Source organism: Pithys albifrons, chromosome 3 (assembly GCF_047495875.1).
Source record: "Pithys albifrons albifrons isolate INPA30051 chromosome 3, PitAlb_v1, whole genome shotgun sequence".
Lineage (NCBI taxonomy): Eukaryota > Metazoa > Chordata > Aves > Passeriformes > Thamnophilidae > Pithys > Pithys albifrons.
The window spans coordinates 1611234-1632685 of NC_092460.1; the positions used below are offsets into that span (position 1 = coordinate 1611234).

The 21452-nt window shown below is 54.9% G+C and overlaps 1 protein-coding gene across 1 annotated transcript; it reads right to left on the reverse strand.

The window, feature by feature from the left end:
* Positions 1-287: 287 nt before the first annotated feature.
* On the reverse strand, positions 288-6056 carry BHLHE40 (basic helix-loop-helix family member e40). Its single transcript, XM_071550189.1, has 5 exons — positions 5783-6056; positions 5628-5697; positions 5062-5169; positions 4425-4548; positions 288-3454 (listed from the first exon to the last, which is right to left on the reverse strand). Exons 1-5 carry the CDS (start codon positions 5860-5862, stop codon positions 2592-2594), a joined length of 1245 nt encoding a protein of 414 aa, XP_071406290.1. The 5' UTR covers positions 5863-6056; the 3' UTR covers positions 288-2591.
* Positions 6057-21452: the final 15396 nt, after the last annotated feature.

Here is a 21452-nt window from a genome sequence, read left to right on the forward strand (position 1 = left end):
TCCTGCTCCCCTCTCTGCCATTCCCTCACCATCCACTGCTGGACCAGACCACATGGAATGACCCTGGTCAAACATTTCAAAGCATGGGAGGCAAACCCTTATCTTCCACAGGAAAAGAATTGTTTTATTAAGCATTTTTAAACAACTACTTAACATTTACTCAAGATAAAAATATGTACAATATCCCACCTTGAAGGCAGCTCCAAAATATAAACACTGTACCTCTCCCAAGAGAAAAACGGGATATTCTTCTCTTCAAAAAAAAAAAGACAACCCAGAAACAAGAATACATTCATATTTCTCACTTCTTTATGCTCAAGTAGTTATACAAATAATAGACATCTGAAACATTTTACCTTTTAATATATTTATATAATATATATATTTATAACAGGATTTTACAAATAAAGGCAACAACTGTATACCAAAAAAACCAAAAAACCAACAACAAAATAAACGTTAGAACACGATCTGCAATCAAGCATAGTGCATCTCAACAGCTGGTGCAATGGGGGGCGACAGGAGGGTCCAGACAACGGGGTTCTGGTCACCAGTCCTCAAAACTAGTAAGGAAAAAACCCAGCAAAGAGCACTGCCTTTGGCAGTGGAGTTTGGGGGGTTTTCATTAAAAAAAAAAAGGCTAAATGGGAGATGATGTTCCTCTGCAGAGAAAGCCCCTGGAGGTGGAACAGTGTCACCAGCCAGCCCCTCTCTCTAACACGGGGATGCGGGGATGTGGGCAGGGTTTGCCAAGGAGACTGAGGAATTCAGATGCTCAGCCACGCCGGGATTGGACTCCTCTGAAAATCCCAGCCTTTTCCAAAGGCACTGACGGGGGCACATTCAGCAGGGCTTGTGCTGCCGACTCCGGCTGAGCTGCTCCCCCTGGCACGGAGCTCCCTCGCCCAGCCGGGAGCAGCTGGGCTGGGAAAGCCTCGGGATTCCCGACAGCCCCGGTGAGACCGCGCGGCAGAGCAGGAGAGGCCGGAGTCAGGTGCAACAAGCCAAGGGATCCATGGGAAACTTCCTCCCCAACCCGGCCCGAAGTAGCAGCTCAAGTTACAGGAAGGGCGCAGGTTATTTATTAGATGTACGCCATGAAAGCTCCAAGCAGCAGCTGCCTTTTATTTCTGAAAAAACAGGTGTAAGTATCAGCGAAGGTGTGGAGAGAAACCCGTCTCAGGTCTACATGACTGTGCATGGCCAAGCAGTGCCCACTGCCCTGCTCCTCCTGGTGGCACTGCCAATACCAGTGACCACTGTCCTGCTCCTCCTGGTGGCACTGCCACCACCAGTGCCCACTGCCCTGCTCCTCCTGGTGGCACTGCCACCACCAGTGCCCACTGCCCTGCTCCTCCTGGTGGCACTGCCACCACCAGTGCCCACTGCCCTGTTCCTCCTGGTGGCATTGCCACCACCAGTGCCCACTGCCCTGCTCCTCCTGGTGGCACTGCCAATACCAGTGACCACTGCCCTGCTCCTCCTGGTGGCACTGCCACCACCAGTGACCACTGCCCTGCTCCTCCTGGTGGCACTGCCACCACCACAGTGACCATTGCCCTGCTCCTCCTGGTGGCACTGCCAAAAACAGTTCCCACTGCCCTGCTCCTCCTGGTGGCACTGCCACCACCAGTGCCTACTGCCCTGCTCCTCCTGGTGGCACTGCCACCACCAGTGCCCACTGCCCTGCTCCTCCTGGTGGGACTGCCAATACCAGTGACCACTGCCCTGCTCCTCCTGGTGGCATTGCCAATACCAGTGCCTACTGCCCTGCTCCTCCAGGTGGCACTGCTAATACCAGTGCCCACTGTCCTGCTCCTCCTGGTGGCACTGCCACCACCAGTGCCCACTGCCCTGCTCCTCCTGGTGGCACTGCTAATACCAGTGACCACTGTCCTGCTCCTCCTGGTGGCACTGCCACCACCAGTGACCACTGCCCTGCTCCTCCCATGCTCCTGATGGCATTGCCATCATCAACACACCACAGTGACCACTGCCCTGCTCCTCCTGCACTCCTGGTGGCATTGCCACCACCACCACACTTGCAGTGGCTGCAGCTCTGCTCCTCCTACACTCCTGCTGGCACTGCCACCACCACCACACCACGCTCAGGGTCACTTGGACACGAGTGACCAGTGGAGCCTCCCCAGTCCAGCTGGAACTGGACAGTGGAGCCGTTGCCTTCGGAGCTGTTCAGGAAGTACCGTGGTTTATATTCCCGCAGTCTGGAGCTGCAGACCCTCAAACCAAGTCTGCCCAATGGAATATTTTTTCACAGCTTTGCAGTACAGTCGCAGCCAACTGAGTCAGCTGTTGCTCTGTAGATGTGGAGAGGGAAGAAGGGAAGGGGTAAAGCACTAACCCCTTCTTTTTACTTTTTAATCTTTTGGAAGAAGTTGTGAATTGCTACCCTGGGCACATCCTTCATCCTTCTCCAAGCTACCCAACAAGCCAGAGAAAAGGGGATTTAGCTTCCTATGTGCAGTGAACCTCATCCCCACACCTCAGTCCAGCCAATAAGGAAAAGTGAAACAGTCTCAAACTAAAAAAAAAAAAAAAAAAAAAAAAGAAAAAATCCAGTCACTCTGTGCTTAGTCTTTGGTTTCCAAGTTCAAAGGAGGAATCTGCTTCAAAGCTTGAAGCAGAGCTGAGGAGTCGATGGGGGAATGGGCTGGGACGGGAGAGGGGAGTCTCTGGGGCATCAGCAGCGGGGGGGAGATTTTGTCGGGGTTCATGAAGCCCGTGAGTGCAGCGGCAGAGGCCGGCAGGCTGGGGTACAGCACGGGCACCGAGGCCGGGTACCAGCACTTCTCCAGCATGGGCAGGTAGGCGGTGGCAGACGGCGGGATCAGGTAGAAAGGCAGGCACAGGGGAGGCTGGTGAGCGTGGGGACCCAGGAAGCTGCTGGAAGAGCCCATCATGTCGCTGCCAAAAGGGCCCTCATGCTCCGGCGACGCCAGCCTGCTCCTCTTGGCCGGCGGGTCCTCAGTCTCTTGCTTAATGGAGCTTATTCTCTCCTGCACGGCGTACTTGAGGTCGGTATCCTTTTTGAAATAGGGCTGTTCACACTTGGAGTCACTTTTGTCCAGCTCCCCCCCGTACCCGCTGTCCGTGTCCGTGTCGCTGCCGCTCTGCTCCCCGCTGGAGTGAGCGAATGTCCGCTGGATCACGGGCACGCAGTTCTTCCCGTGGCCCTCGGCCGCCGTGCCCAGGGGGGGCACGGGCTTCTCCTTCAGCTCCCCCGCCTTGGGAGCGCCGTCCCCGGCCCTGCGGGCGGCCCCGCCCTGCAGCACCTCGCTGGCCATGCGCTGCAGGTGGCTGACCAGCTGCGACGACTTCAGCTCCTTGCCGTTCTCGTGCTTCGCCAGGTATTGCAGCATCTCCTTGGCACACATCTGGAAACCCGATCGAAACATTTCCTGGCTGGAATCGAGGTTTCTCGATGACAGGTCACCTAAGGAAACATTAACGGAGGGGAATTAAAAATTAACAACATGCTAAATAGTTCCATTTCCATCTCCAGGCTGGACTGGGGGGCGATACTGAACTTGGGTTACAGCACAGCCAGAGGGGACTGGGATGGTCAACCTGGACTCTATGAACAGAAACCCCAGGATTTCTGCAGAAATGGACATTCCCATTGGAATATGTATCTGCCCATTTTTACACAGTAACTTCAAACTTATTTTTCTTTCTGTATTTACTGTACAATCCATCTTCAACAGGTACAGGATTCCAGAGCATGGGAGTGAGTCGGGCCGTGCCTTCTGCAGGAAGTACCCTGGGGAAGGCAGGGAGCACCTCACCCTGCACCTCCGGGCAGGAGCTCCGGGAGCTGCCCTGCCAGCAGCCCCAGCAGCCTCGGGCAGCGCCACTGCACTCCCTGTGGCTGCCGGGGCAGGGACGGCTCCTCCAAAAACTCACTTTAATTTATCAGATTCACGTGAGTGCCACATGTGAGAACAGGAGGAGGAAGTGCATCTAAAGCTGATAAGCTGAAATATCGGGTACCTTCTGCCTGCAGAGCACAGGCCACCTCAGTTATACAGAAACTTCAAAAAGGTGTGTATAAAAAGCAGATTTATATCTGTTGTCAAACACCCAAACAAACCCAACTGAATTATGTAAAACTCACAAACACTAATGGGAAGATTGAAACACCTCTGGAGATGGAGAGAGCCTCACAGCAAACCTGGGCTTTAACTACTTAAACCCCAACTTAATTGCAAAAATCCCCACAGGGCACTGACCACCACGAGAAATGCATCTTTTTTTGTGAAAGCTCATAAGCAAAGCCAGGGAAAATGACAGCAATGAAAGGCCAGAGCTCCTGCCTCCTCCCTTCTCAGGAACGAGGTGTCACAACTGCGTCTTGCAGGCTCCCCAGAGTCCCTCACACACAGGCTCTCCCACGGGACACTCACCTGCCTGCAAACCGTTCTGCAGAGCAATGATCTTCTGCTGCTGCTGCTCGATGAGATTGGTCAGTGCCTTCACGTGCTTCAAGGTGAGCTCCAGCACCACAGCCTTCTCCAGGTGCCCTAAGGTCTGGGAGCAGAGGGACAGGTTGGCGTCTGCCGCGGGGTTGGACACACGGCCAGGAGCCCTGGGGGCTGCCAGAGCCTTCCCAGGAGCCGAGGGAGGAGGGACACGGTGCGATCCTGAGCAGTGCAGGGCTATTAACCGCCGACATTGCATGGAAGTAAGTTAAAAAGCAGGCTCCGGGCAAGGCTCCCACAGAACCCTATGGGTATTTTCGGACCAGCCGCACAGCTCAGGAAAAGTCTTTTCTTTATCCGTTCTGCTGCCCCTGCTGGCACCGTGATCTGAGCCCGGGGAGCCCGGCCAGGGCAGCTCCCGCAGGGATCGCAGCTCCTAAAGCCGCCTGAGGACTTTGCTTCTGGGAAAGTTTGGGATGCACTTACAGCCCGTCCGGGCAGGCAGCACCATACAGCAAAAAAAAAAAAAAAAAAAAAAAACAACACCCCAGACTAGCGGTGAAATGGCAGCAGAGCCCCCTCCGTGCCCCTGGTCCCGGGTGCGCCCGCCGCTCGCACCTACCGTGAGCTTGAGGTGCTCGGGCAGCAGGTCCTTCAGCTGCGCGATGCACTCGTTGATTCTGTCGCGCCTCTTCTTCTCGATCAGCCTGTGCGGCAGCTTGTAGGTCTCCTGCGGGGCCAGGGGCAGCGGGGTCAGCCGGGGAGAGCCCCGCACGGCCCCGCTCCGCCCGCCCCGAGTGTCCCGGGGAGCGCCCGGTCTCCAGTCCCGCTGCTCTCCCCGCTCCGAGTGTCCCGGGGAGCGCCCCGTCCCCGTTCCCGCTGCTCTCCCCGCCCCGAGTGTCCCGGGGAGCGCCCCGTCCCCGTTCCCGCTGCTCTCCCCGCCCCGAGTGTCCCGGGGAGCGCCCGGTCCCCGCTCCCGCTGCTCTCCCTGCCCCGAGTGTCCCGGGGAACGCCCGGTCCCCGCTCCCGCTGCTCTCCCTGCCCCGAGTGTCCCGGGGAACGCCCGATCCCCGCTCCCCGGGAGCGCTGTCGCTGTCACTGTCGCTCCGGGGCGCGCGCTCCCCGATTCACCCCGTTAACCCTCAATTTACTCCGTTACCCCCCGATTTACCCCGTCACCCCCTTTACCTTGTTGTCCTCGCTCCTCTTCAGCCCCCTGCGGGGCTTGTACACCTGGTACATGTGCGCGAAGTCCAGCCTGCACGGGCGAAAGCAGAGCAGCGTTACCCCCGGCCGGCCCGGCGCGGCTCCCCCCGCGGCCCCGGCGCGGACCCCCCGCTTACCCCGGCAGGTCTGCGCTGTCCAGGGCGGGCAGTTTGCCGAGGCAGCCGGGCGGGGGCTGCGCGCTGGGGATGCGCTCCATGGCGGGGGGCGCTCGGGGCGCTCGCTCAGGGGCTGCGGGCGCTGCCGGGGCCGGGGCCGCTGTTCATGCCGCGCCCGCGCCGCGCGGGCTGAGGAGCGGCGGGCGGCCGCGGGCCGGGTTAAATGCGGGCGAGTGGGTGGACGGGAGCGACGTGCGGAGCCCTGTGACCGCCGGCACGTCTGGCGGCCCCGGCGCCCCCGCCCCGCCGTCACATGAGCCTCACGTGGCGGCGGCGCGGGGGGAGGCGGGGCCGGGGCAGGGCCCCCCCGCCCGCACGTGTGTCCCGGCGCGGTGTCCCCGCCGCTCCCGCTGGCCCGGTGTTCCCGGTGTTCCCGCTGGCCCCGCCGCTCCCGGTGTTCCCGCTGTCCCGGGGTCCCCACCGCTCCCGGCTGTCTCGGTGTTCCCGCTGTCCCACTCTCCGCGCCGCTCCCGCTGTCTCGGTGTCCCCGCCGCTCCCGCTGTCCCGGTGTCCCCGCTCCCGGGAGGCAGCAGCCGAGCCGCGGTGGCTGCCGATACTGTTGCGGTGCAGATGCCGGTGCGGTGCCGGTGCCGGTGCCGGTGCGGTGCTCCCACAAGAACCGCTCCTGCGTGTTCTGAGATCGGGCGGAAATAAATCCCCCCCCCCTGGAATGACAGAGGCACAAACGCGGACACGGAGAAACCGGCAGCTGCGGGAGGGAAATGCGAGGGGAAAAATATAACTGAGACTCCTTAAAATGTGGCTCCGGGCGAATGTCGATGCTGCAGAGGAGTTTAGGGCTGCCCGGAGCTCATCCCTGGAAATGTCCAGGGCCAGGCTGGACGGGGCTTGGAGCAACTTGCTCTAGGGGAAGGTGTTCCAGCCCATGGCAGGGGGTGGAATGACATGGGCTTTAAGGTCCTTTCCAGCCCAAACAATTCTGTGATTCTATGAGGAATTTTCAGAAGGAATTCTCCCCTGTGAGGGTGGGCAGGCCCTGGCACAGGTGCCCAGAGAAGCTGTGGCTGCCCCATCCCTGGGAGTGTCCAAGGCCAGGTTGGACAGGGCTTGGAGCAACCTGGGCTGGTGGGAGGTGTCCCTGCCCATGGCACGGGGTGGCACTGGGTGGGCTTTAGGGTCCCTTCCAAACCAAGTCATTCCATGATTTCCCAAGTTTGCACCAGGGATCTGCAGCCCTTGGACACTGTTGCAAAACATAATGGTGTGTGTTTGTACCTGCCAAGGCAAAGCTCTCCTGAAGGGCCGTGGTCATTTCCCTGCTGAATGCTGAGCAAGTAGAGGCAGGCTCATCTGATAAAGGCTGCATTTACCAAGATAAGGGAACGGCAGAGCTCCAGCCCAGAGCTGCTGCTATCGCCTGCAGAGTCCTGGCCTGCTCCACCTCGGGAGGAATCCGAGGGCAGCAGGTATTATGTGAGAGCACAAAGATATTACACAGAACAGCAGCGTATCAGTGATAGGGAGCTCCCTAAAAGTAGATGCTGGGGTTGTCCCACTCAGCGTGTTCTTCTCAGTGTTTGGCAGCTGAGCCTGCAAACCTGGGGATTATGGCCAGGACCATGGAATCACAGACTGGTTTGGGTTGGAAGGGACCTCAGAGACCGCCTAGTTCCACCCCCCCTTCCGTGGGCAGGACCTGCTCGCTGAACTCGAGGGTTGCTGTGGTGCTGCATCCCAGGCCCACCACAGAGGAGAGGACTTGGGGACTGAAAATGGAGCACTGAGTACCAAAGGATCACAGCTCCAGGCTCTGCGCCTCTCACAGCAGAGCTTATTTTTCCTACAGGCACTGAAAAATTCAGCTATAACCATCAGAAGACATGGGAGTGATGTGTTTGTCCCTGCTGCAGCTCAGGGGACCATACCCAGCCTCAGTAACGAGCCCTGGATCAGACAGTTTGTTCTTTCTCTGCCCTGAAGACCCAAGCTGTTATTTTCAAAACAAAGGGTGAAAAAAACACGAACAATTTTTCATCTGTCCCATCACTGACCCTCTGTCCAAGGCAACAGAAATAATTAGAGCTTGCTGCAGCTGATTGCTAATGAAAAATGAGGTTTGGGGCCAACCTGCTCTTCATTTGAAGTTCAGGCTCCAAGAGTACGTGGACAGCTTCATGCCCATGGATTGTCTGACTCCTGCATGCTCTTTGAGATATTCGGTACATTCCTGCAGTGGGTGGTGAGCCACAAATCAGGGTCAGAGGTAATCCCCAATTATTTAGTTCTTTTACTGTTCTCATGCTTGCCAAACAATTCTCCATATCAGGATTTGCTCATGACCTTAAGGGACGTTGCCAAGGATTTAGGAGTCCCCCTAAAAGGAGGATCCAAATGAAGTTATTACATTCTTGGGCATCAAGTGAGATTGCTCGAGAGTTGAGTTACATTTTCCTGGGGATCAGTTTTCATAAGCAAGAGCTGATGCAATCATCAATTTGCCTTCTCGCTTGTGTTTGCTGAATTATTTCTACGTGGAGAGTTCCTTTACAACGTATGATTCAGGCAGTAGCAAAATGTTTAAAAAGGCTGAATTCCCTGAAGGCACTGGAGCAGCAGCAGGTCCTGCGAGAGCTCCTCCAGCAGGGCTGGGACTCACAGCACCGCGGCAGCGCCTGGCCAGGGAATCTGCAGTTATATACACAGGCAGGAGAGGGCGAGGATTTGGGGGCTGGTTGGAGGGTGGGCTGGAGATTTGAGCCCCAGGGTGTGCCCCTTCCCCAGGACCGTCCCCTTCTGACCACAGCCATTTGGGGGGAAATGTTCTGAAAATGCCTGGCACCGATCGAAGCCTATGTGGGCAGCGCCGGGAGTTAACAGATGGGTTGTGGATTCGAGCTTACGATAAGGTTACTGAGGGTGGTTTTGTTTTAAAATGTCTCTTACTTAATATATCCATGAAGGCCAGGCATGTGCCTGTGGCCTGTAATCAAATCGCTGACTCTCCCTCTCTCTCATTTCCAGCAATCCCGGCTCGGGTTTCTGGCACCGGAGGTGAAGGCACAGCCATGGCTGGACACTGCGTGGTCAGCGGTCAGCCCTCGGCATCTCGGCCCCGAGGCTCCAGCCCAACACCCACTGCTCTCTGCAGGAGGAGAAGTTCCTGTGGGAGTCTCCAAAGGAGCAGTGAGTGGGTGCTCTCCTGAGCTCAGGAAAAGCCATGGCTCTCCTTCTGAGCCTGGCACCTGCCCCCGGGATGGGTGGGAGGCAGTGGGTGGGCAGCAGGGTGCTGGCAGCCAGGGGCACAGTGCCTCTGCCAAACACCCTCCCCGTGGGCTCTGTGGTCCTGCAGCGTGTGGGTCAGTGTGGGATGTCTCCAGCCGGCAGCTCCCAGGAGACCTGCTTGTCTCCTTTCCTGTAGTGTCCAAGGCAGGCTCAGGAGAGCCCTCAACACTCAGCCAAAGGCCAGGGCCCAGGGCCACTGTGGGGGCCCCCGGTGCAGGGCCTGAGGAGCACTTTGATGCCCACCAGGGCTCTGGCAGTGTCAGGAGCCTGAGTTCAGTGTGAAGCCTGGTGGTTTCAGCTGTGTCTGTGTGACTCACCAGCGATAGCACAGCTGGCCCGGGATCACCCGCGAGTCAGGAGAAGTTGAGATTTAATACTGCAAATATGTGCACCCATCACTGCCTAATTACATTGGTTTAGGCTGCCATGGGCTCAGCTTGGATACAGTACTGGGAAAACCCAGCGAGAGCTGTTGTCTCTGTGCCCTCCCTGCGGCACGACCCTGGAGCGCTGCCGGGCACGTGAGAGCTGCGGGAATGACGCTGGCACCGCTCAGCGAAACTCGCCCGAGGACTATTCAAATGAAAGCCATTCCCTCTTTGAGGAGGGATGTTTGCCAGCACCCAGTGCAGCAGTGGGAGGAGTATGTAGGTGGAAACTATTTGGAAGTGGCAAAATTTGTGGACATTAATAAGAGACTTTAGCCCACTTTGATACTGTGTTTAATGAAACATGCCGGCTCCCCGGTGACATCCTGCCCCGCCGAGCCCGGGAGCTCACGCTGTTCAACCAGTTCCCCACTGGCTGGTTGCACCATCTCGTGAGAAAGAGCCCCAGGCGGGCACAGCCGGCACACCCCGGGGCTGCACCAGCACCGGGCACGGCCCAGCCTCTGCCTGCACATGGCCTGAGCATGGAGGCAGGGAATGAGGTTGGAAGGACCGTAAGGATTATCCTGCTCCAACCCCTGGCCATGGGCAGGGACACCTTCCAGGATGTCCAACCAACATCCATCCTGGCCTTGAACACTTCCAGGAATGGGGCAGCCACGGCTTCTCTGGGCAACCTGTGCCAGTGCAGGCAAGAATTCGTCCTCACAGGGAAGAATTTCTTCCTAATGGTAGAATCATGGAATGGTTTGGGTTGGAAGGGACCTTACGGATTATACAATTTCAACTCCCTGCCATGGGCAGGGACACCTTCCACTAGACCAGGCTGCTCCAAGCCCCATCCAACCTGGCCTTGGACACTTCCAGGCACGGGGCAGCCACAACCTAAGAGCCATTTCAGAGGTGATATCCTGGCTGCTGCACTGGCTGGGTGGTCTCTGCAGAGTTCAGGTGGGGCAGGGATGACCCACCATTTGGAGGGGTTGGGAGGAGCAGGAGTCGCTTCTCCTCCCGGTGACGTGTTGTCTGGTGGCTGCTCTGCACAGAGGGATCTGATCACATCCCTCCTGCTGCCTCACATCAAACAGTGAGTCAGCGCTGGAGCCCCATCAGATGTCTCTGCTCCGGCTTTCAGATCTGGAAAGCAGAGAGGATGGTGCTCTGTGAGTATGCAAAGCAAGGGAAGCAGGGTGCCTTCAGATCTGCCACTTGGAAAATACCATGGTATTTATTCTCCACTGGCACCCACATATCCTGGCAGGAACCAGCACCACCGGGGCTCCTACTCTGGGGAGATGTTGATCTTTCTGGGGGATGCAGGTAACAACAGCTACAGGGCCAAACTGCATCATGTCTGAGTCAACTATTAACATAGAAAATATTCTAAACTTACACACACCCCTGCAAACAATAATAATGAAATAAAGCCCGAACAGACAGAAGAAGAGGAGCATATTCCTCCATGTCATGTCAGGACACGGATGACTTAAATCTTGACCTCTGAACCCTGAGGCTTTGGGACAAGATCTGTGTGCTCTGTGTGCTCATGGGGTGTGAGGTGCCCAAGGACTGGGTCCAAGGGATTTGGTTCCAGCTGTAAATGCCATCAGCACAGCATCAGAGCTCAGGCAGAGGTGGAGGATATGGCAGGTCCTGTGTTTAATGGTGGGGAGCTGGGGGGGCTGAAGTGCTGCCTGGGGAGGTGATGGAGTCACCATCTCTGGAAGTGTCCAAGAGGTGTCTGGATGTGGCATCTGCGGACATGGTTTAGGGGTGACTATGGGGATGCTGCATTGACAGCTGAAGATCCTGAAGGTCTCTTCTAACCTTGATGATTCTGTGATTCCATTTGGTTCTAGGAGGAGGCACATGGGGAAATCAGATGAACTTCTGCCAGGCTGCTGCTGGCTCCTGTGGCTGGAGATAAGGGAGAACCAGCCCATGTGCTGCACATGGACTTGCTCAGCCCAGCCTGATCCTTGTAGGCTTTCCTACAGGATCAAGCACCTGCTTGCGAGGGAGCTGTGGCTGGCCAAGGGCTGCAGTTGTCCAGATTAACCAGGGCCTGCTTAGGGTGGGTGGATGTCTGGCTGCACTGGGAGAAGAAAAGGGATTATTGACACCCCAGCTCATCAGGACTTAATGAACATTTGGCCTCTTGGAATAAACGGGATGCAAGGAAGACGAAGGCAAAAGGGGAAGTGCAGGTGCACAAGCTCATTCACAATAGGCCAGACAAACCATAGCATGAGATTGTATCCTAGTCAGGCAGACTTAAAAAACCCTTGGACACGAATCTCGTTCAGCTCTGGGGCAGTCTGGAGCAGCCCTGGGAGAATGCAACCCGTCATTTTCTAAATAAGAAGCCAAACCTCTGAATGCAGATCCACCTCCTCCCAAACTCCCGGTCTGACCCCATGTGCATCACGAGCCAGATGTGGCTTGGGCATTAGTGCTGCTGCAAATTCAGCTGAAATAAGCACAAACAGGACTTAGATGGAATAGGAAATATTCACGGTGGATTTGTGCCTAATCAAGATGACACACAGCTCTGCTGACTGTGTTCCTTCAGCGCAGAGCAAGAGCCCCTTCGGGACACACAGAGCCACCTAAACTGCACCACGGCTGGATTGTAAAAAATATAGCCCACCAGGACAGAGAGAAGGGCAAAGGACACCCAAGGCATCCCTGCGAGCAGCAGCAGTTGACAGGAATGTCTCTCATAGTGCCCTTCCCTCTGTATCAGCAGGGATCTGGCTGAGAAGTCCTGGAGCAAACCACAACTGAGGGTGTTGCTGTCTTCCCCAAATACTTTCTCTAATGAGGTTTTTAAATAGTTTTGCCCCGCCTACACTGGCAGCCAGAGCACTTTCATCTCCAGGTGAATGGGAACCGAGGTGGGACTCAGCTGTCTGCCGGGAGCATCATTTCCATACTGCAGGAGGCGGGAGGAGAACCCGCGCAGGGGCAGGGAGCGCTCGGGCTCCTCTCGGAGCTCATCCCGGCGCAAACAGGCACCTCGTGCCTCGGTGTTTGAAATGCAAAGGCTGTGCAGCGGTGCGGGTTGGCAGGACAGGGGCTGCCTCTCGGTTCCACCCTCGCGCCGATGGGATGGGTACCCGCTGGAAAAATGAGGTTTGTGAACAGGACTCAATTTGTTACAACCTGCTCCGAGTAACCACACACCTTTCGTTCTTAGGTGGCAAAGATCACGTCTATCCTAGAGGGTTTTGGTGGGTGTGGAAGTACTTTCCAGAGAAGCGCATCTCGCCCCCTCCTCCCCTGCGCTGGCTGTCGCTGGAGCGGCGCTGACGTCGCCTGGGAGGCGAGTGCTCGCCCACCCGCTCACACCAGCTGAGAGGAGCCCGAGACTCACAGATTCATGGAATCATTGAGGCTGGAAAAGCCCTCCCAGCCCATCGAGTCCAATCTGTGACTGAGCCTCACCTTGTCCCCCAGCCCAGAGCACTGAGTGCCTTGGCCGGTCCTTCCTTGGACACCTTCAGGGCTGGGGACTCCAAACCTCCCTGGAAAGCCCCTTCCAATGCCTGACTACCCTTTCCAGGGAGAAATTCCCCCTGATGTTCAACCTGAACCTGCCCTGGCACAGCTTGAGGCCGTTTCCTCTCTCCCTGTCACTAATTCCTGGGAGAACAGGGGGACCCTCCCTCCTTTCAGGGAGTTGCAGAGAGTGAGAAGGTCCCCACTGAACCTCCTTTCCTTCAAAGTCACTTCCTTTCTCCATAGGGTTGTCTCCCATGGGGATCATAAAATCATAGAATATCCAGAGTTGGAAGGGACCCACAAGGATTATCCAGGCCAGCTCCTGGCCCTGCACAAACACCCCAAGAATCCCACCAGAGCAGGCACCACTTTGGCCTCACACAGCTGCTCTGCAGGGCTGAGTGTGGGGTCTGAGAGGTCAGACAAGGTTCTGACCATTTCTTCTAAGGGCAAAGTAATAATTTCATCCCAAAATATCCACATGGGCTATATTCCAATAATCCGGGGAAATGGCCACACAAGCTCATTACAACTGTCCCTTCTCATTTTATAAACTGCACGTCCAAAGGATGGAAGTGAAGCCCCAGCCCTGGAGAGCTGTGAACATCTGCAGCTGCTGCCCAGATGTGGTTGCCTGGAGCCTGAGCAGAGGTTTCAGGGGAAAACCCCCGTCTGCCTCTCACAGAACACCAAAACAGAGGACAGAGGTTTCGCTTCACAAACCTTGACCAAGGAGACATTAAGTGCCTTTGATCTCCAGATAGAAAAATGATCTTTTGATTTCAGTTATGAAAAGGAATAACCATCTGCTGAGAGGCAGCTCCGGCCCCGCGTTTTATTGAGGCCAGATGGTGTCCAGGGCTCCTGCGTGTGAATTCAATTAGCTGCTTGTGTCTGCGTCAGTGAGGCTGTATCCACCCAGTCATGTTTTTGGAACAAATATTGTAATATTCCCATGGATCCTCCAGACAGTGGGAGGTGTTTCCTTCACTGTGAAGGTTTGGGGAAGTGGTGACTTTGTCTCATTCTCATCTTGCCCTGCTCTGCATTTCTAGTCCCTCAGTTCTCAAGGCTCAGGGCTTTCCCTGGATCTCTGAGCCAGCTGTGCTGAGTAAAGACATCCCTGATTCCAGTTTGTCCATCAGGGCTGACGTTTCAGCCCCAGGGAACCTCTGCCAACCACCTCTCCTACACTGGGACTGAGTTTACAGCGTTATTTGGAATATAACCCAGTTCTAACCTAAGCCAAACCTGCTCCAGTCTCCTTTCCACGGTGCTCATCAGGGGTTTCCTCAGGGCTTAGCTCTGCTGAGAGCAAGGTACCTTTGCCACCACCTTGCAATCTGGAAGGATGTCACAATGGGAAGGCCTTTCCCAGGAAGCAGAGGGTGGGAATGACCAGTTGCCTGACCAGCCACCAGCCCCAACATGGCCAGATTTCCTGCCTGCCTCTGCAGAGCCCAATTAGCTCCTCTCATCTTTCCAATCTAATAATCTGGAACTCCCTGTTGTTTTTTATAAAGGTGTGGCTCAGCACCACATGTTACACTCAGCAAGCTGCATATTTGCACTGATTTCCCTCTTTACAGTGTTGGAAGTGGGAACCCTCTGTTGTGGGAGTGGGCTGGGCAGCAGCCCCGAGAGCAGCAGGCTGTGATTCAAGGTTAGAAGGGCCTCACTCAGCCCACACCTTCCTCTGCATCCTGGGAACTCACCTGCACACGAAACAGCCTTGAAAAATGCTCCTGAGCAGGAACTATCCTGAGCAAAGGGATGGCACTTGTTGTTTTCTTTTGGCTTTTTGAGGCAGGAAGGGGCTGTTAAGTTAATCTGATATTTATAGACACATTTCTCCAAAGGTTTTCTTTTTCCCTCCCCTTTCTGGGCCCATATGGATGCACACGGACCCTGCAGGTCTCACCATCCCCAGGCTGGGCACAGGGGCTGGAATCAGGGTCTGCCACTGCCCACACTCTCTTGTCTTAGGATTTCTCACTCGTGGCCTGTGTTTGCCTCTGGTTTTACATCACAGGGACTCCTGAAAGGCCCATCCTCTCCCTGCCTTTCCAGCCATGGAATCAGTGGTCCATCTGGGCACGCTGTGGCTGCTGTGCCTGGGAATCCCCAAGGGGCACCTTTCTGGGCTGGCTCTGCTGCTCCCGCTGCACGGCTGTGATTACAGCCTTATTACCAAATTAGAGGATTATAAACGTAATAATGCACAGAGAAACTACTAATTTCCAATGATTTCTCCTTTTAAAAATAAAATACAAGCCCTTTAGCAGATGGGGTTTGCAAAGAAGAGCTCTGAAGGAGCAGTCATGAGGGAAGAGCTGCGGAGCAGAGGGATGAGAAAATGGAGCAGGTTCTCATTAGGGTGCAACATGTGTGATAATTACTCGAGGAAGCAAAGGGGAAGGCAGGGCTCATTTCATCCTGGATCCCACAACAACAGCAGCTCCCTGTGTGCAGCTGCTGTGGGTCTGGAACACGATTTTACAGCTCTGCCCAACCCAAGCATCCCTTGCTCCTTCCTTCCCAGGAATTCTCGGGAACTCATATCTGATCCAACACGCCACTTGGGGATTTTCCTTCCCCTTGATGCTGAACTGCTTGAGAAAGCAGTTATTGCTCCAAACCCAGGATTTTAGGCAGCTGCTTTGGTACTCATAAACATGGATTAGTCAACTTTACACTGTACTCATCAGCCTCCATTGACAAACTCACGCTCATCCCCACCATGCCATTACCACATGTCCTGGTTTTCCATCCTCACAGTGTATCTTATCCAAGGGACCCCCCAAAGCTCCTTGGATCTGCGGGCAGGTCCCTTGGGATTCCCTTAGTGCAGCAGGCAGCAGCTTTTGGACTCACAAACCTCAATGCAGAACCTTCCAGAAACACTGAACCCACCCACTCCTCCCTGTCGCCATCACCCGTTACCAACATCACCCGTTTCAAGCCGTTTTGAGGAAGGTTAAGAGTTGGCTGGTTGTAGCCAAAGTTGTGACTAATATTTTTTGGGGAAAGTACTTTATGTCAAAACAAGTGAGTAGTGAAGTGGAGACATGTGGTGCAGAGATGTGGGAAGGGAGGGAGGGAGGGGCTTTTTGTGCCAAATTTCCCTGTTCCCTAAAGGGAGAACCCAAGTTGCCTTATTTCTTAATGTAAAATGAGACAGAGAAGGAAAACAGAGAAGGAAAACTTCCCTCTTTATTTCTTTTAGATCCTCGTATTTCTAGAAAGCTGCTGAATCACCCCCTTATGATACCTTGTCATGGAAAAGGGTCTCTTGGCTTACACTGGTAGCCATGGACCAACCCCCTCCAAGCCCCTCTGGGGGTCCTCAGAGCCCCTCCTGACCACCCCCAAGCCCTGCCCAGTGCAGGCTGCAGCTGCCACTGCCCCAGAACAACCCCTTTTCCTCGTGTCTCAGGCTCTCCAAGCCTTTTTCCCAGGCAGAGCAAGGCGTGCAGGCACCTGGAGAAGCAGTTGGTGGGGTCTGGCCCCGGGGACAGCCGATGCATCCAGGGCCATTCCTCACGAGCCACAGTCAGGTGTGTTCCACAGAAACGTGTGGGTTCTGGGACTTTGTAAGTGGAACAGATTATTTCTAGTCAATTAGAGCAGGCAGAGGGCTCAGCCCTCAAAACTACTTTGCTTCCAGAAGTTATTCAAGCCCTATGGAGCCACATATATTTGCTTATTAACGAAGTGACTGTGCTGGCCGAGCCTCCTTCCGCTCTCTGGAGCTGAGTGTGGTGTGGAGAGAGGCAGAGCCTGTCCTGTCCCGGAGCCTGTGGAGGCTCAGCTGCACAGCTCATTTCCTATTTGCATGCCCAAAAGCCCAGCTGGGCACAGGCTCTGCCCCTGCAGCCAGCAAGGTGCGTCCTGCAGGTGTGGGTGGGTGACTCACCCCGCGCCGGCAGCACCCACAGGTTATCTGCGTCCTGTGGCTCCCGGTGCTTCCCCGGCACAGGCAATTCCAAGCACACCCAAATAAAGTCCCAAATCAGTCCTGTCTGGCTTCACCCTCTTCTCAGCAGAGGCTTTGGATGGTTTCCACGTCTCATTTTCTCTTCCTCCCAGAGGAAGTCCGCCCAACAAGCAACTCCCTGTGAAGGCCTGAGCCAGAAGGTCAGAGCTCGCTGCTGTCCTGCCCTCCTGATCTCTCCTGAGCAGAGTGACAACCTCCAAGTCTCTCCTACATTCCAGATGGGTTTTCCTTTTCCCCACATGCAGCATCCCCTTCCTGGAGAAGTCTAGTTAACTCCTCCTGCCCCCATTAGCTCCTTGTCAGCCCCAGCACTGGGTGCTCTGGGTGGCACAGCCTGGATTGTGGGAGCCCCAGGTGAGCTCTGGAGCTGGGGGGGATCACTGGGGGCTGATACCTGTCCCCACTGACAACCACAGTGAGACACAAGCAATGAGGAACTGCACATGGAAATTAAACACCCATGGCATCCCCCTTTCAGCAGGGCCTGTGGTGACAGGATGAGGGGGAATGGTTTCCCACTGCCAGAGGGCAGGGATAGGTGGGATATTGGGAAGAAATTCTTGGCTCTGAGAGTGGGCAGGCCCTGGCACAGGTGCCCAGAGAAGCTGTGACTGCCCCATCCCTGTCCAAGGCCAGGTTGGACAGGGCTTGGAACAACCTGGGATAGTGGAAGGTGTTCCTGCTTACAGCTGGAGGTTGGAACAAGCTGATCTTTAAGGTCCCTTCCGCCCCAGCCCCTTCCAGGGTTCTATAAACAGCTGGCTGAAGCCTGTCAGTTCTGGCTACTCTTTCCAAACTCATCGGAAATACTAAAATACACTGATTTTGGTTTGCCATCCCTTGGGAACAGTGGTATTGTTCCCAGCCAGCAGCGAGGAGCTGTCAGGATGCCCAGACCATGACATGACTGGCTCAGTGCCTCTGACAACCCCAGTTTCACTGGAAATGATTGGGCTGGGCTGGACATCCCAGTGCTGTGGCTTTGCCAGGCTCCAGTGCAAATGTGTGGCAAGGGCACTTCCTGGAGACAGACACTTTAACAACTGAATGTTATCACTGCCAGCAGACCATGATCAGGACTGATTTCAGATAATCTTCACAGAGACCTAAGGAAAAACCCACCTGAGCAGAGGTTGCTCCATTAATCACTTTGGCTACAGCTCAGAGTCACCAAACCGAGCGAGGTTTGAGGTTCACTTCTCCATGTGAGACACCGTGTCACACTGTGACTGGATACTGTGCTGAAATGCAGCTGCCGGAATTATGGAGGTGGAAGACCTTTATTTAGCCCAATCTTCCATCATGAAACCTCCTCCAGACTTCCAGCAGCCCCCTCCCAGAGCGCTGAGTAACAGGCCCAGCCAGCTGCCTGCCGTGACCTCCCCCGAGCCGCCGAGCCTTGTGTATTTTGGATACCAAACTATTTCCATCAGAAAGTAACTTCCTCAGAAAGTTGGTGGGAGATCTTTGGGTTCAGTTTTTTATGGTTTTGTTTTTGGTTTATTTTTTAAATACAGATAAATCCTATTTTTGTTTGCAAAGAAAACTCCTAAACCTCCCTTAACCATAAAGCAATCTGGAAACACATCCTGCCCTCGCTCGGGCGTCCTCAGCTCTCCCTGGGCCAGCCATGGCTGTCATTTTAGGCATCACTTAGCAACCCTTATAGGCAAGAGTTTGTGCTGTGCTGGGGTCACCACACCCACCACCACATCACACATCCACACAGTCAACTTTCCAGAAAAATGAAATTAAAAAAAAAAAAAAGACATCAACTCTTTTGGCATCTCATTCCCACTACTCAAACAGCACCGATTTGGGGTGGAAATTCCCTGGCAGCAAGTCCTATTTCCATTCTGTGTGTTGTTGAGAAACACGGTGAGGAGGGTTTGGGGAGATGAGCTGGGGTGTGCCAGAGCTGCAGCCCCACCCTGGCCTCACTCAGGCTCCTCAAACATAACCCCAGCACGACGGGGACTGGCAGGACCCTGTCAAGGTGCCTGTGGTTGCTGAGCTGCAGGTAACGGTGTTCCCTGATCTCCTGCACAGGGATGCTCCCAAACTCCACAGCAGGAGAATCCACAGTACAGTTCTGTGAAGGGGTGGGTGCACAAGCACCACACACTCTGCACCTCTCCTACACACAGACACACATCCCTGCCAGACCACACTTGGCTCATGCAGTGGAAGCAAGAGCCTTCATCCTTGGTCATGAGAGTGTGGAAACACATGGATATGGCACCCCCATGGCAGGAATCTGCTCCTGCCTCTGCTGCAGGTCCAGCTCCCAGCTAAGGACAAGATGCAGGTGGCCAAAGGAAGGCCTGACCTTCAGCCCACCACCCCCCAGGACAACCAACCAATATGGGCAACTTCTCTCAGCTGCCTCAGGAGGTGCCTTTAATCACACACAACTCTCCCTGTGCATTGTGTCCCCCACATGGCACTGCCATGGAGCTGTGATGGTGTCACCAGGGCTGGCAGGAGGTGACACACAAGTCACATCCCTGATGGGACACCGATGATCCACCATCCCTTGCCACCACTGTCCTATCTCATTTCTTTCCAAACACAAGGCAAGGAAAACCCCTGAAACCTGACCCCAGCCACGCACCAAGGCAGCTGAGGAGGAGGGCAGTGACTCAGAGCAGGGGGTGCCAGGTCAGCCGGGTCATGGGGGACCCACCAGCACTCCTGTTCCTGGGGGAAGTGGGATGGGGAAGAGGAGTGTGCCCAGTGGGCACACAGAGGCACTGCTGGGATGGCTTCCCATGGAGATTTGGAAACCAGTGCTCATTCTCGTGTCTCTCACAAGGGCAAGTGATGTGGCTGTTACCTTTGTATGTCTGTCCAGCTGCCCCCTCCCTCAGCATTCTTAATATAAGGTTTTTCCTTATTTTCATTGCTGGTACTATCACTCAGTTGTCATATTTTAGCCCCATGGACAGTTTCTTTATCATATTGTCTGCTCTGGGGCTTTTTAGGATGAAAAGCCCTGTGTAAGTTTAAAGCTCTATCTCTCAGAGCCATTAAAATTATGTAGAAATAATATAACCCCTTCAATTCTGGAAACTCATCGTGATGCAGGATTTAATCTTTACTTCTCCTTGGCCAAGCACAGTCTTGTGCTCCACCAGGATGCCTGAGCACCTGCCCTGAAGTGACACCACACCACAGTTCTGCTGCTGGGCTGGTGATTGATGGGTTTTCACTGCTTGGGTAAATTAAGGAAAGAAGTGAAGTAGTGAAATGAATAGAAGCAAACCCACAGCTTTGTTAGAACTTCACTACCCCCCTTTCATCAAAAATGTGATTTCTGCAGCCTGGATGGCAATGCCTCGTCACTTCAATGTCACATTATGGCCCACGACACCCAGAAAACCAGAGCAGCACAAATCCTGTACTGTTCCCTGCCTCCCTTCCCCAAGGCAAAGAATTAGGAACAGCAAAAACAAAATCATGGGACTGAAATAATAAGAATTAAAAAAAAAGAAAGAAAGCAATCACAAGACCGGTGGTTTGGAGCCGGGTGGTGCAGGGAGGGAACCCACAGTCACTGCACCATGGGCAGCACACAACCCCTCTGCCACACAGGGACCTCTGCTCAGGCTGTCACCACCTAAACACACCACACAGAACCTCCTCAGCTGAAGTTCTCCCTCCTTTCTGCCCTTTTCCAGCTCCTCAAGTCTGCACCTGAAAAGAAGGCACAGAGGAGCCAATCTGATTTACTGAACCTTATCCTTTTTTTGACCCTATAAGGAAACATCCTTTCCCCTCCATAAACATTTCAAACCTTGCACATTTTGGGGATGAAAGCTCCTCTGTGTGTCTACAGCTAAAGACAGACTGTGAGTTCCCACCTGGCGCTCTGGGACTGATGAAGGCAGGAGAGCGAGCAAGCTGCCTCCCATTTCCCGGGAGATGGTTCAGCCAGATTTAGGAAAAACTGAGCAGTCTCCTGTGCCAGGCCCCATGGCAGATGCTGGGGGAAGGCAGGGATGGAGCCCAAAGCCTGTGCTGAGGCTCGTTGCCAGCAATGCGGCACAGAGTCCGTGCTCAGCGGCGCACACGCCACGCTCGGCTCTCCCAGGGACCCCAAACCCTTCAGGTCTGCACCCAAATGCGTGATTTGGGGTTCCCTCACCCTGGTCTGTGTGGGAAGAGAGGTGTTGACCATACCTAGAAGTCCTGTCACTCCCCAGTGACTACGGAGGGACCTCAGAAAATGTTTCTCTTGCCCTGTGGCCTCTGCTTCAGAGAAGAAGCTTGGCCAGGTGTGTTGTCCACCTGCCCTCCATGGCTGGAGTCAGGGAAAGGGACAGGGTGACACCTCCTGCCCAAACACACCTCACAGGAGGTGACAGCACCTCTGGGGTCTCCTGTGTGCATCACCTGAGCACCTCACACACGCTGGCACACGTGCACAATGACGTGGCTCCCTGTGCCTTCCGACGGCAGGACAGTGGGATTCCTGCACCGGGACAGGGGATTCCTG